This window comes from Puntigrus tetrazona, chromosome 7 (assembly GCF_018831695.1).
Source record: "Puntigrus tetrazona isolate hp1 chromosome 7, ASM1883169v1, whole genome shotgun sequence".
NCBI classification, from domain to species: Eukaryota; Metazoa; Chordata; class Actinopteri; order Cypriniformes; family Cyprinidae; genus Puntigrus; species Puntigrus tetrazona.
The window spans coordinates 4,825,003-4,837,330 of record NC_056705.1 but is presented as its reverse complement, the minus strand read 5'-3'; the positions used below and the strand labels follow the sequence as shown (position 1 = coordinate 4,837,330).

At 40.5% G+C, this 12,328-nt stretch overlaps 1 protein-coding gene across 1 annotated transcript in view; it reads left to right on the top strand.

Moving 5' to 3' along the window:
• Window positions 1-12,328, top strand: part of nrxn2b (neurexin 2b) — a 325,182-nt gene that overhangs the window by 79,745 nt on the left and 233,109 nt on the right. The window contains exon 4 of the mRNA XM_043245174.1: window positions 10,744-10,773. Within this exon, the coding sequence (XP_043101109.1) occupies window positions 10,744-10,773 (30 nt within the window). The remainder of the gene's footprint in view (window positions 1-10,743; window positions 10,774-12,328) is intronic.

Below are 12,328 nucleotides of genomic sequence, written 5' to 3'. Positions count from 1 at the left end.
CTGCGGTGTAAATATCAGAACGCACAGCTCCTTCCTGCAGAGACGCGTCACAGCGCTTCTCTTTCTCTTTTTCTCTCTCTTTTCCCCTGAAGTCTGCGGCTCGTAAAATAAGTCTCCAGGCGACGCTGCAGCACTATTTCACAGCACACTGACCCTGTCGGCTTGTAAAGGCAGTTAAACATTGTTGAAATATTTGTTTACAAGGTTCAGTGCAGTTTAATTTTCTTCTGATCAACTTTTTTTTTCTTATTCTTTGCTCGTCTCAGCAGTCTCTCTCTCTCTCTCTCTCTCTCTCTCTCTCTCTCTCTCTCTTCGTCTGCTGTAGCTTCTTTATGACCATTTTTTCTGAATTTTATATTATTATTATTTGTGTTCATATAAGTATAATTTCGATCATCACTGAGAATTTTATTTTTTATGTATGTTTTTATTTTATATTATATCATAGTATATATATATATATATATATATATGTGTGTGTGTGTGTGTGTGTGTGTGTGTGTGTGTGTGTGTGTGTGTGTGTGTGTGCGTGCAAAGTGTGTGTATATAAATACTGTTTTGATTTGAAAAAATCTTATTTTGTGGTCAGTTTAAGTCTGTTTCACCTGCCCGTACATCTTCTTCTTCAGATCACCTAACAGATGATGTGAGAACATGTTCCTCAGCTGAAGTGAGTGGGAATGATGTTCTGTTGTTCTTCCATGTTAAACAAAGCCCTGTTTTCTCTTGAGATTCCTCTTCAAACTGACGCGTATTCTCTGAAGGTCACGATGTTTAATTAATCTGCAGCTAAGGTGAGAAGTACGTTTTATTAAACGGTTATCCTTCGCTGTGATGGACAGCCTTAGAAAGCCTGCTCCAGATGAAGACACTTTCCTCGAGGGAGCGTTCAGTCCTCTTCACTCCAGCGCTCAGGTTTATGAAGAGCGGCGCGTCATCGCTGCCGACTGCCTGATGAATCTCCGCTGGAAACGCCGGCGTCTTCTCTAAGTTTTGTAGTGAGTTTAGCGTGCTAATTGCTCTCAGCTAAGTTCTGGTTCGAGCGTCTCTGCGTGAGGACATTAGTTTCTCATTACTGTGTGTTTGACGCTGTACCTGCTGCGTGGTGCGTGCGCTCGTGGCGCGTTCAGGACATTAAGCAGAGCTTCATTAGCTCCAGTCTAATGAGAGAGTTAAAATATAACCAGCGAGGAATCATTTAGACGAGATATTAAACACAAACGCTGCGGGCTCTGAGCTGCTCACTTTCACAATGGTTTTGTTTCGTAGGTGATGGAGAAGCTCTGAAAGGTCAGCGCTGTTGATGACCTGAAAGAACATGAAAGGTGTCAATGATTTTAGTTTTATTTGAGCGCTTACTGTGTTTCACATGAGCTCTGAGACCCCCGGGTGATTGGTTTTAGCACACGTCGTCCACACATGCTTCGTTTATTTCTGATTTTGTGGTGTTGAGCAGTCCACGAACGAGCCGCAGTTGAGCTAAAGTTTACCTGCAGTTTCTGGGCAGGAAAAAACCCAAAGATCATCAGCTGATGAATACCGCCACAGCTAATGACGAGGTTTTGTGCTTTTCACTGTGCTGAGTCTGAAATACAGGCGTATATATAAGGAACATAGCTGCTGTATGTGTGTTCATGATTAGCCGTAGTTTTCCAGGATCTGATCTCCAGTGGCCTGAGGCTCGGCGGTGTTTCTGGAGACGCTCCTGGGTTATCAGATGTTTCAGAGTCACTCCGATTCTCTTTCGCTGAAGCTTCGGAGATGAGCTGAAAGGCCGCAGATGTTCAGCGTTTGTTAGAGCCATGGCGTCGGGATGGAGATTATGGGTTTGAGATGGAGAGGAAGCTGGTGGTGAATGCTGTTCTTCTGTCCATTGATCCCCAGCACACGTGTGGACCCTTGAAGAACACAGCTCCACAAGATAACTCTCATTAACAGGCCATTAGATGTAAATGTGCTATTTCTGTTTGATGTGAGTTATAATAACCTCCCCATCATGAATATGATACGAGAGAGCAGCATGTGACGCTGGCGTGATGGAGATCCACGTTTACAGTCTCTCTCACGGTAATAAATACGCTGGGCTAATTGATCGTTTGCTTTATGAAGTCACCCCGTTATTAATGCTTTCTGCTGTAGGTTGATGTGTTGGGTTTCACACGCAGATGAGAAAACGCTGAAAACGCTCCGACGGCAGATGGAGGCTGAACTTATTTATGAGCGCTTTAATGAAGATGAAACGAGCGTAAGCGATCTCTCCTCCTCAGCCGCTCCGCTCCGAAGGTAGCAGCCAAAATACAACGCATGTTGCTTTAATCAGGAAAATGTGAAACATTCAACGATTCACTGAACTACTTCAATTTCATTATATAATTATCCTTACAATAGAGGCAAATTGCTTTTCTCTGCCTGAGAGACTCAAGGGAGCGTTTTATTATTTTGTGCGTTCATTTATTCACACAGTACAAGCTGTGAGTCTTTAGTCTGTCTGTCTGTCTCCGTCAAATCTTAAGACGACGGTTATTGAATTATCTCTACATTTACATTACGGTGTATAAGAGAGAGAGGATTTTTAAAATCGCTGAAATAAAAACGATTCATTGAGAGTTTTGGACTGAATCAGTTGAATGAATGATTCAGTGACTCGTTGTATATAGTGTGATCAGATGTTATTCTCATCACACGAGGCAGTGAAAGTCTGTTTGGATCTACCCAGGAGCGCAGGATACAGCTGTTATAGTTATAGTTATAGCTCGTATGTACAGCGGTAAGTATAAACAATGGGTCAAATTTACAATTTAGTTCGGTGAGAGAATAGACAATTAAAACTCAACAAAGTCGAGCTGACTGACGAGAAAAGGCCATGACGGAAGAGTTAAAAACAAAATGCAATCTGTTAAAATAATTTAGATTTTGTTGACTTCTTCCATCAATCTAATAATAAAATCAAATCATTTATTCACTGTTTTTGAAGATTTTTATTTATATTAAGGTTTTTTTTGTCAACCTAATAATAGCATTTTTCTATCTTTATTAAATGCGTGTCATCTTTTGTGGTAAAAAAAAAGAAAAAAACGTTCATGAACTTTTAATAAAAATTGTAATCAAGCGATACATTTAATTAAATGAGATACAATCAGAAAGAATAAGGCACCATGAAACCTGCCTCAACAGAGAATCTTTGCATATCACAGAAGGACTGTTTCTCATAATAACAATATAATAAATATAGTTTATATTACGTTTTGAATATAGAGATGTAATGAATTTAAATGACTTACTTTTACTTCATATATTAAAAATGAAACCGAAACCAGTAGGTGGCAGGTCTCATCTGTTCAGTCAATTAGTTCGGAGCGACTCTCTTCATGAATGGCTCATTAAATCATTGACTTTGTTCAAAAGCAAAGATTCGTTCATGAATGAAACAGCGCTGTGCGAAAGACGAGACGCTCAGCTGCAAAACAGACAAAACATGTCCTAAAATATAAGTCACTTAATATTAACTTTTGTGTAAAGCTGCTATATAAATTCAGTTTCACGTTTGCAAACTGCTTAAAAAGTTCTGTTCATCAAGATCACACAAACCTCCCTTTTTTAATGAACGAAGCTCTGTAAGCGGTTCACTGAATCTGTACCATGAATGCTTTCACGATCTGTTCTGTGAGGAGGAGCACGACGCGCAGCGATAGACAAGCATTTCTATTCACTGTAGAGCTATATTAATGGATAACACACACACACACATATATATATATATATATAGAGTCTAATGCTACCTGCTTGTGTTTTAGGTCTGTGTTTTATGAGTGTGTTTGTTGGTTGAAAGCCTTTGCTGGTGTTAGAAAAGAATGAGTTGATTTAAGACCCGCTTGAGATGTTCTGCTAGTTTCAGTACATTCTGATGTGAAGTGCTGTGCCAAGCTGAAATCTGGATCGGAGAACGCTGTGAAGAGTGGTGGAGTATTGAGCAATGTGTCCCTGAAAGACTGTAATCGTCTGGTATCTGCGTGCCATCGGCAGAGATCTGAATGATGCCAGTTCTTCCTGTTGATGATGACGGACCTCACAAACATCTCATCACAGAGGGCTGTAAAAGCACACGTTCCCTGTGTTTAACAGCCGCTTCTGATAGCAGCCGCGACCTGCTTTAATTATTAACGGTGCGGAGGCGAGGAGCGGAGCACTGCACATCTATCATCCGCACACTATATGTTATGATAAGTTCCCCTCTCCTCCCTCAGAAGCACTCCTGAATTATTAAAGCTCTTCAATTCAGCATGAAAGGATTCTTCTGGAAAGGCTTTATTCTGGACTCCGATCTGCTGTGTTTCCTTCAGGACACTTACTAGTGAAGAAATCACTTCACTGGAATCTTTGCTTTAAACGACCTTATCTAATTAAATATGGCTTATTCTCGTGTCGCCTCCTAAAGCTGTTGTTTAGGCTTTCTCTTTTAACCACTCTAGAAACTTGGAAATACTGTCAGCAGAAAGCAAGCAAATAGATTTTAACCATGTTTTTAGGAATAAAATACAAATCAGACAAAGAAAGAAACTCATTTAGATCAAATATATGTATTATTATACATATGTACTGTGATGGAAACCAAACTCCAACAGATACGATCAAATGAACACATAAAAGTGTATTTTCTGTCCACTCGTTTGATAAAACACTAAATGAAAAGCAAACGCATAAATATCTCAAACTTGCTAAAAAATGACTCGTTAAAGTCAATGGCCATGTTGTGCAGCACGTGGATGTGAGCTGAGAGCGTCTCACAGTAGTAATAGTAATAATACTGAGGGTTATTTCCTCATTGGTGCGTTTGGCCTGATGAGGAGCATCTGTCCGGTCACATGACTCTTCATCCTCCCCAGTCTGCTGTGATCTTAGCGATCTTGGCGAGGAATCGTTGGTGTTCAGGATTCAGTGAGGAGCTGGACTGCAGCTGCAGGACGCGTTTGAGTTTCTGAGCACATCCTCCTTAATGGCAAAATGATGAGTCTTCCTCCATCTGTCAGTCAATCAGTCGACCAATCAGACGCTTGGTTTGCTGGAGCCAGCTTCGTGAATCATTGTCTTAATTATTGGCAGGATGCTTGAGATCCGCTGCGGTATGAATAATAACAACACGGTCTCTTCCGCTCTATTATTAGTCTGTTGACTGCAGCACATGGCCGCTGTGGTAATCTGTTGATGGCAGCGATACGGGCGTCTGATTTGGCCGCTGTGTTTCTGCGAGACGTGTGAAAGCGACGGGACTCCCGTGTCGCTGTTGGCCGTGGCGTTTTCCCACACGCTCCCATATGGCCAATCAGACGGCAGCCTCCTCAGATCCTGTTACAACTGGCTCCGTTCCTTCAGATCAGTCCAGCTCCGTCAGAGATGCGTGTGTGTGTGTGTGTGTGTGTGTGTGTGTGTGTGTCACACGGGAAACGTCTTCATTTATCCTCCTGCCCTGCTGCCTGTGTGTGTGACCTAGTAGAGATAACTAGTGCTGTCGGTTGACTAATATTTTCTAATGAACTAACGTTCACTTTGAAGAAAGGAAGAGCCTTTTTTTATTTGATAAAATATATGATCTATAGTATATTTTATAAATATTTTAGTGTTTAAAAATAGCCTCGTTGGTCTGAATACTTCTGTTATTCTCCACTTTTGTCACTTTGGATAAAGGTTTCTGCTAAACTAATAAATGCATGTAAAAGCACATTCGTGTTTTATATATCGTTCTTTATTGTTTTGTCATTCGTCTTATTATTTTATTGACGTGAATTGTTTGTATTTGAATCGAGCCCGTTTGTTTATTCATTGTATTTCTATTATATTTTTATGGTATTTCATTTAGCTGTGTTCTTTTATTTTCACTTTTGATGAGATTTTATCTGTGCCTTTAAACCGAAGCTCTTCACTCCCACCCGTTCTCTCTCTGAGTCATCAGCGGTAGGAGGACTGATGGTGATTTTAGAGTATAATCGACACCATCCTCCATGTGAGTCTAATTCATAATTCATACTTACGGTAATTGTTTTTGCTGCTCTACTTTCTGGCTGAGCTCGTCTGAGTTGCGTTACCCTTCTCCTTCTCAGTGGTTTGACAGCCAGGTTCAGAGCGGCACCGCAGCATTTCCATATCCTGTCATCGCTGCGTTATTTTCCTCTCTCTGTTGCTTCCTTTTGGGGGCAAAAGGGAATTCTGGGTAACATTTTTTGCATATGCCGTCAGAGTGTTTTCTGCATGCTGACAAGACAATATCTTAGTCCCAAGTATGATCTAATAATCCACATTAGATTACATAACAATCCCATAACACTGGTCAAAAACACCCTTAAACCAAACTTTGGCGTTCAGTTAAACCCCCACTTAATTGTTTAACTCAATGTGTTATATATGTTTAGTTTTGTTTTATTATCTGCGTTTAGGGTGTTTTTCCCTCTGAAACCCATCTGAACCCAAGCTGACAGACAGATTTTTTTTTTTCAGCAGGTTTTAAAGAGGAAAGCAGAGCAACCAAAATACAGCAATTACAGATATATGCAAAATAATTCAGATCAGGAACAAGAGGTCAGGATGAAGAAGGTCAGCATGGCCTGTTGTTTGTGGAGAGGTAGATCAGAATGATGCAGGACATTTGGACGGCTGCATCTGATTATCTGAGTCAAACACGCACTAAATCAGCTCTTGTGACGGCGCAGAATCAGTCCACGAGAGAAGAAAGCACATCTGAGATCTACATCGCCTCCTACTCTCCTCGTTTCTTGTTGTTCAGAGCCATTTGCTCTCCTGCATGAACCGCAGACTCATCATGGCTCTGAACTTAGCTTTGGCTCATTAAGTTCACAACTAATTAGCATGGTTTGGAAACAGTGGATTCGATGTGAAAGAAGATGGTAACCTTGTTGTGCTAACCTGTGAATTAAAGAAGAGTTTATCCAGAAGCAGATCGTGTGAGAACAGTATGGCTTTATTCAGTTTTTCAGAATAAAACCAGACAGCAGCATAAAGCACAGTATTACAAGCCTGTTCAACATGTGCCCTGCTGTACTCTTTGTGTGTGTGTGTGTGTGTGTGTGTGTGTGTGTGTGAGAGACTATAGGAGAACACCAGTCTAAGTGGACATCCATGACATGAGTCCCACAAGGCTCTATTCTTGCACCACTCTTGTTTAGCCTCTATATGTTCCCACTGAATAAAATAAAAGAGAGCTAACCAAATTGTCTATGCTAATGATACCCAGATTTACCTAACCTTATCTCCAAATGGATACAGCCCCACTAACTTCCTCTTTCAATGCATTGATGAAATTAACAGTCAGATGTCCCAAAACCTTCTTCACTTAAACAAAGAGGAAACTGAAGTCATTGTATTTAGAAACAAAGATGACGTTCTGAAGGTGAATGCTATAGGGGGCAAACATCTAAAAATCAAGTCAAGAGATTTGGTTTGATTCTGGAAACAGTCCTTAGTTTCAGTAGTCATGTCAAATCGGTAACAAAACCAGCATACTATTGTCTCAAAAACAGAAGAATTAGATGTTTTGTTTCCAGTCAAGCTGCAGCTCATCCAGAACTCTGCTGATTCTGACTAGATCCAGAAGATCTGAGCATATCACAGTCCTCAGGTCCTCACATTGGCTTCTAGTTATATTTAGGATTGATTTTTAGTACTTTTGCTCATTTGTAAAACACTCAATGGCCTAGAACCTAAATACATTGCAGATATGATCTCTGAATATAAACCTAACAGATCCCTCAGATCTTCAGGATGGAGACAGGTAGAAATATCAAGGGTTTCCACAAAACAAGGGGAGTCTGCTTTTAGCTATGAGGCTGCCCGCAGCTTCCAGATGAGATCAGATGTGATAAAACATTAGCCACATATAAATACAGACTCCAAGCTCATCTGCTTAGTTGTGCATTTATTGAATGAGCACTGTGCTTTGCAAACATTTTCTATTCTTAAGCATTTTCATTCTTTTTAAATCAATTTCTAAATCGCTTTATTGTTGGATTTTGTTCAGATTAATTTAGGATTATTTCCTTTTATGTAAAACACCTTCTAAAATTCGGTATGCAATGTGCTGTATAAATGAATTGTCTTGAGCTTCGTATGAAGTTTGTGTATCAACATGAGGGTTGGTGAAAGACTGAATGAAGGTCTGTGAATAGAGAAAGTGTTTTGGGTTCAGCTGATGCTGTACGTCATTCAGAATTGAATGGAGTGCGTTATGAATTGCAATTCAATTCGAGAATTTGATGCAAATGTGGCTGTGTTGAATCCTTGTGAATTATAGTTTATTAAATTCTTTTTTCTTTAATTCCGGATCGTATTTAAGACTTTCTGCTGACAGGAGACTCAGAGGAACAGGAAGTTCTGCAGTGCTTTGATGAGAATCACACACCTGTTCTAAGTTCAGTTAGCGTCTTCCAGCTAAAATGCCGTGGTAAGGGTCTGAGCGCACGTTCTTCCATTAGCACCGCTCCGCTGAAAAAGACCAGTTTGTCCAGCAGTGCTTGACTTGCTCTTCACTCACCAGATGAAATTGCTGCATCTCAGCATCTGCTGTGTTCTTGCAGCTAATTCTGTTCGTTCGGAGCCGTGTAATGGCTGGTTTGTGGGCAACAGTAGCGTGTTACTTTTGACACGTATGTTGCGTAAAAAAGCTTTTGCTCGTGAGATATTGCCATTGTTTGGCTGAATGTAAACGCAGTGAGCGTGTCGAACACTAAATGTTTTTTCTCTCGTGCCTCTAAAGGTGCTGGATGTAGAAACTCTTTTGTGTTCCAGAAGACGTTTATTACCTTAATTTCCGGTTTGCTGGAATCGGCTCTGAAGGGTCACACACTGGGAATAATAATGTGTGGCTTGATCTGTGTAGCGACAGACGCTTTAAAAGAGCGTACAAAACACTTCTGCATGATTTGTTGTTGATGTCCAGTGAAATTCTGCATTGTACTCATCTGTGACTAGAAGTTGAATCAGGGGGATGTCCACATGGATAGCTCCCTCATCTTCATCTACGATCAAACTCTGGCATGTTTGTCATTTGAGATAGTTGTTGTGGTTTGATCATAATGTGTGAGTGAACAGATTTGAACATTATTTCATTTAGAAAATAGTTCATGTTTTGCTTAAGGCAAGACATTACAAGCAATAAGAGCACGTTTTTTAATCTGGTCAGTTGGACGCATTTTAAAACATGATGTTTTAGATTAGAGCAACATTACAGCATTTCATTTATTGCCCCTTATCTATTTAATATCTCCACTTCAATGTTTGATTTATATAACATTTATTCCCAAAAACATGGTGAAAATACATAAAGAGTTTATTTCTCCTCCACTTCATTCACACATCAAACACGATGACGTGACGTACCCTTTTAGTGCAGTTTTTCGTTGTGCAGGATCCTCCATTGCTTTATATAGACCTTTGGCATCAATATGCTGACAGGAAAGGCATTGGGAATTGTATTGTCATGATTAAATTATATACTGGGTAATAATATTGCCATTATTGCATGTACTGTATGTTGGGATGTGGTTTATTTATTTTTTTTCAGTCTAAACAGTAATACTGGTTTTATTTATATTACACATTTATATGTTTATGACCAAATAATCCAATCCTTGCCCCTAAACGTACCATCTATCAATAAAACACGAGATATAACAGGCAGGTAAATCTACCATCATCATTTATTCAAAAAGTATTAAGTATAGATGTGATTGGCGTCTCCGTCCCCGGTGAAGATCTGTGTGCGTACATCAGCCTTGGGTGAATGCTATTGGCTCTCTAGTGTGTGGTTCTTGTCTTTCTGAATGAGACGTGAGTACATTCATTTAGTAGGATTGAAACCCTTACTCTGTTCTTCATGGCTTCAGAAGACTTGGAAGTGTGTAATGCTTTTATACTGCTTTTTATGGTCAGTTTTTGTACTTCTAGTTGCCTGTTATGTCTTTATATTGTCAGAAGTGGGTAGGTTTAGGTTAGGGATGGGGTTAGGTGCGCCGATGAAAGTAAACAGTCATATAAAATGATTTCTATTTTTAAAAGCGCGTGCAAACCATTAAAAGCAAAACTAAGGCAAGCCCTGCGAACCCATCTAAAGAAGGGTGTAAAATAATGATGCTAAAGGGGTAGCTTGAGCAACAAAAAGTGACACCAAGGGGTCATGGGCAAGCGTCAGTATGTGTTTCGTCTTGGGGCTTGTCTTCATGAAGCGGTGGACGGTCACGGGCCGATGTGGCTGGGGTGTGAGTGGAGCCGGTGGAGATCAATTGGTCGGGTGTTTCTGTTCTGATAGAAGTGTGTGTTGTGTCGCTGAGCGCTCTAATCCAGACGCTCTTGAACTCTGCCAAACAGTTTGTGTGTGTGTGTGTGTGTGTGTGTGTGTGTGTGTTTCCATAAGACCAGAGGGGAAAAAAAGCATTTGAGCGAGCAATGGCCTTCGGGGGTTGCACTGAATGAAATGCTTTTTTTTCCAATCCCCACCTCACTCAAGAAGCGTTCACTCGTTCGTTCGTTTGTTTGTTTGTTTTTTTCAGCCTTTATTTTTCTCTCTTTTCTTTCTTTTCCCTTTTTGCTTTGAGTTGATCTTTGACATCCGAGCGTGCCCCGGGATGTCTGTCACAAACTGCAGTCCAACCTTGTGACAATGCTTGCTTTTTTCCCGTGCCTTTTTATGACCTTCTTCTTTTTTCATTTCTTTCTTTTTTTTCTGTTCTTTCCTTCAAGGTCTGGCGCACCTGACGTTAAACAGCCAAGGTATGGTTCATTCCGTTTTCCATTCTTTTATTTATTGAGGAAACAGATCTGTCCGTCTCTCCCTTCCCTCCGTCTTTTGTCCCGAATCCTCCCCATCTTACTGTGTTGCTGTATTTCCCCGCTGTGCATCCTGAAGATGACCTCTGACCTCTGACCTCCCGGACACAGGTAACGCTCTTCTGCTCTCGCTGCTGGGTTGAAAGGATGCTCTCACAGATGAAGGGTGTGTTTGTGTTCAGAATGCACAGAGTCTCTTTCTGTGGTCATTCTCATTGTTTGGCAATTACTCGCACTGTTAACTACGATCTCAGATCCGCTCTGACCGAATGAACGAATGTTCCTTTTAATGCTTTTTCTGATGCAATGTTTCTGTTTTATGTCTCTGTGTTTGTCAGTACAGTGGGTTAATGAGTCAATGACGACAGAATGATCCTTTTTGAGTGAACTGTATAAAGACTGATCTTCGTGAGGTCTAGCTAGAGTCCTGTAATGTTTCTGTCCTTCACACACACACACACACACACACACACAGCTGAATCCTGTCCATCCAGCACACTGTTTAAGGTCTGTGTGTTTGAGCTCAGATGGTTTCGTTGGTTTTAGCTCGGTCAGTGAGTATAAAGCAGCACAAGTGAGCGGGAAGCGTCCTCTATGTTCCTGCTTCCTTTGATCTTCAGCTCTGTTTTGACAGGACCAGTTTTCCCTGGAGATTCATTTGTTTCGCAATTAATCCAGTCCGATTCCATCTCTCCTCTGGGAAATCTAATCTGAGTAGGAATGTCTGCGACCGCTGTGTATTTCTTTCCTTCTTACAGTGATTCGACAGATGGCTTTGACTTTTGTAAGTAAAGCTGCGTTTGTTCTTACAAGGTTAGCTGCACTTCAGTTATTGATTCTGACCAGATTTCTGGCGTCACGGCCGACCTGCGGCAGAAACGCTCAGTAATCACAGCGTCAGACACAATCATCTCTTCCCGTTATTAGACACATTAGAGATTATTAGAGATAAAGAAACCACAGGGGAGTCGATCGATTCTGCGTAAATGAAGTCAATTACAGGTTTAAAATGTCCAGCGTCTGTATAAAGCTACAGTACGAGTTGTTTAATAGGCTAAAATGCGAAATATATTGTACTTGAATGTTTGTTAACAAAATGCAGGTTATGTAGTTAATCATTTCTTCTGTCTTGTGAAGATCAATCTAGTCCCGGGCCCCAGTGATGCTGGAAATGATTGTAACCGCATTTATTTGAGTGAACCGTTCTCTTCAAATTAAAGTTGCCCAAAATAAAGTAGAAAGTCATTCAGATTTCTTGGATCAATTGCAAAGTCGACAGCACATTTTTATAGGTCATATGCTAGCAGTAGCTCTAGACACAGTAAGCTATAATTAATCAAACAGTTGACTTCTTCTTCTTCTTCTTCTTCATAGATGAGTTAGCCACCTCACACTACAGCTGTGGAAATGTAATCGAGGCTAATCTAGATAAATGTAATTAAATATGTACTGTTAATGTATGGCACTGTAAGAAAATACTCCTGCTTCCACGTAATTT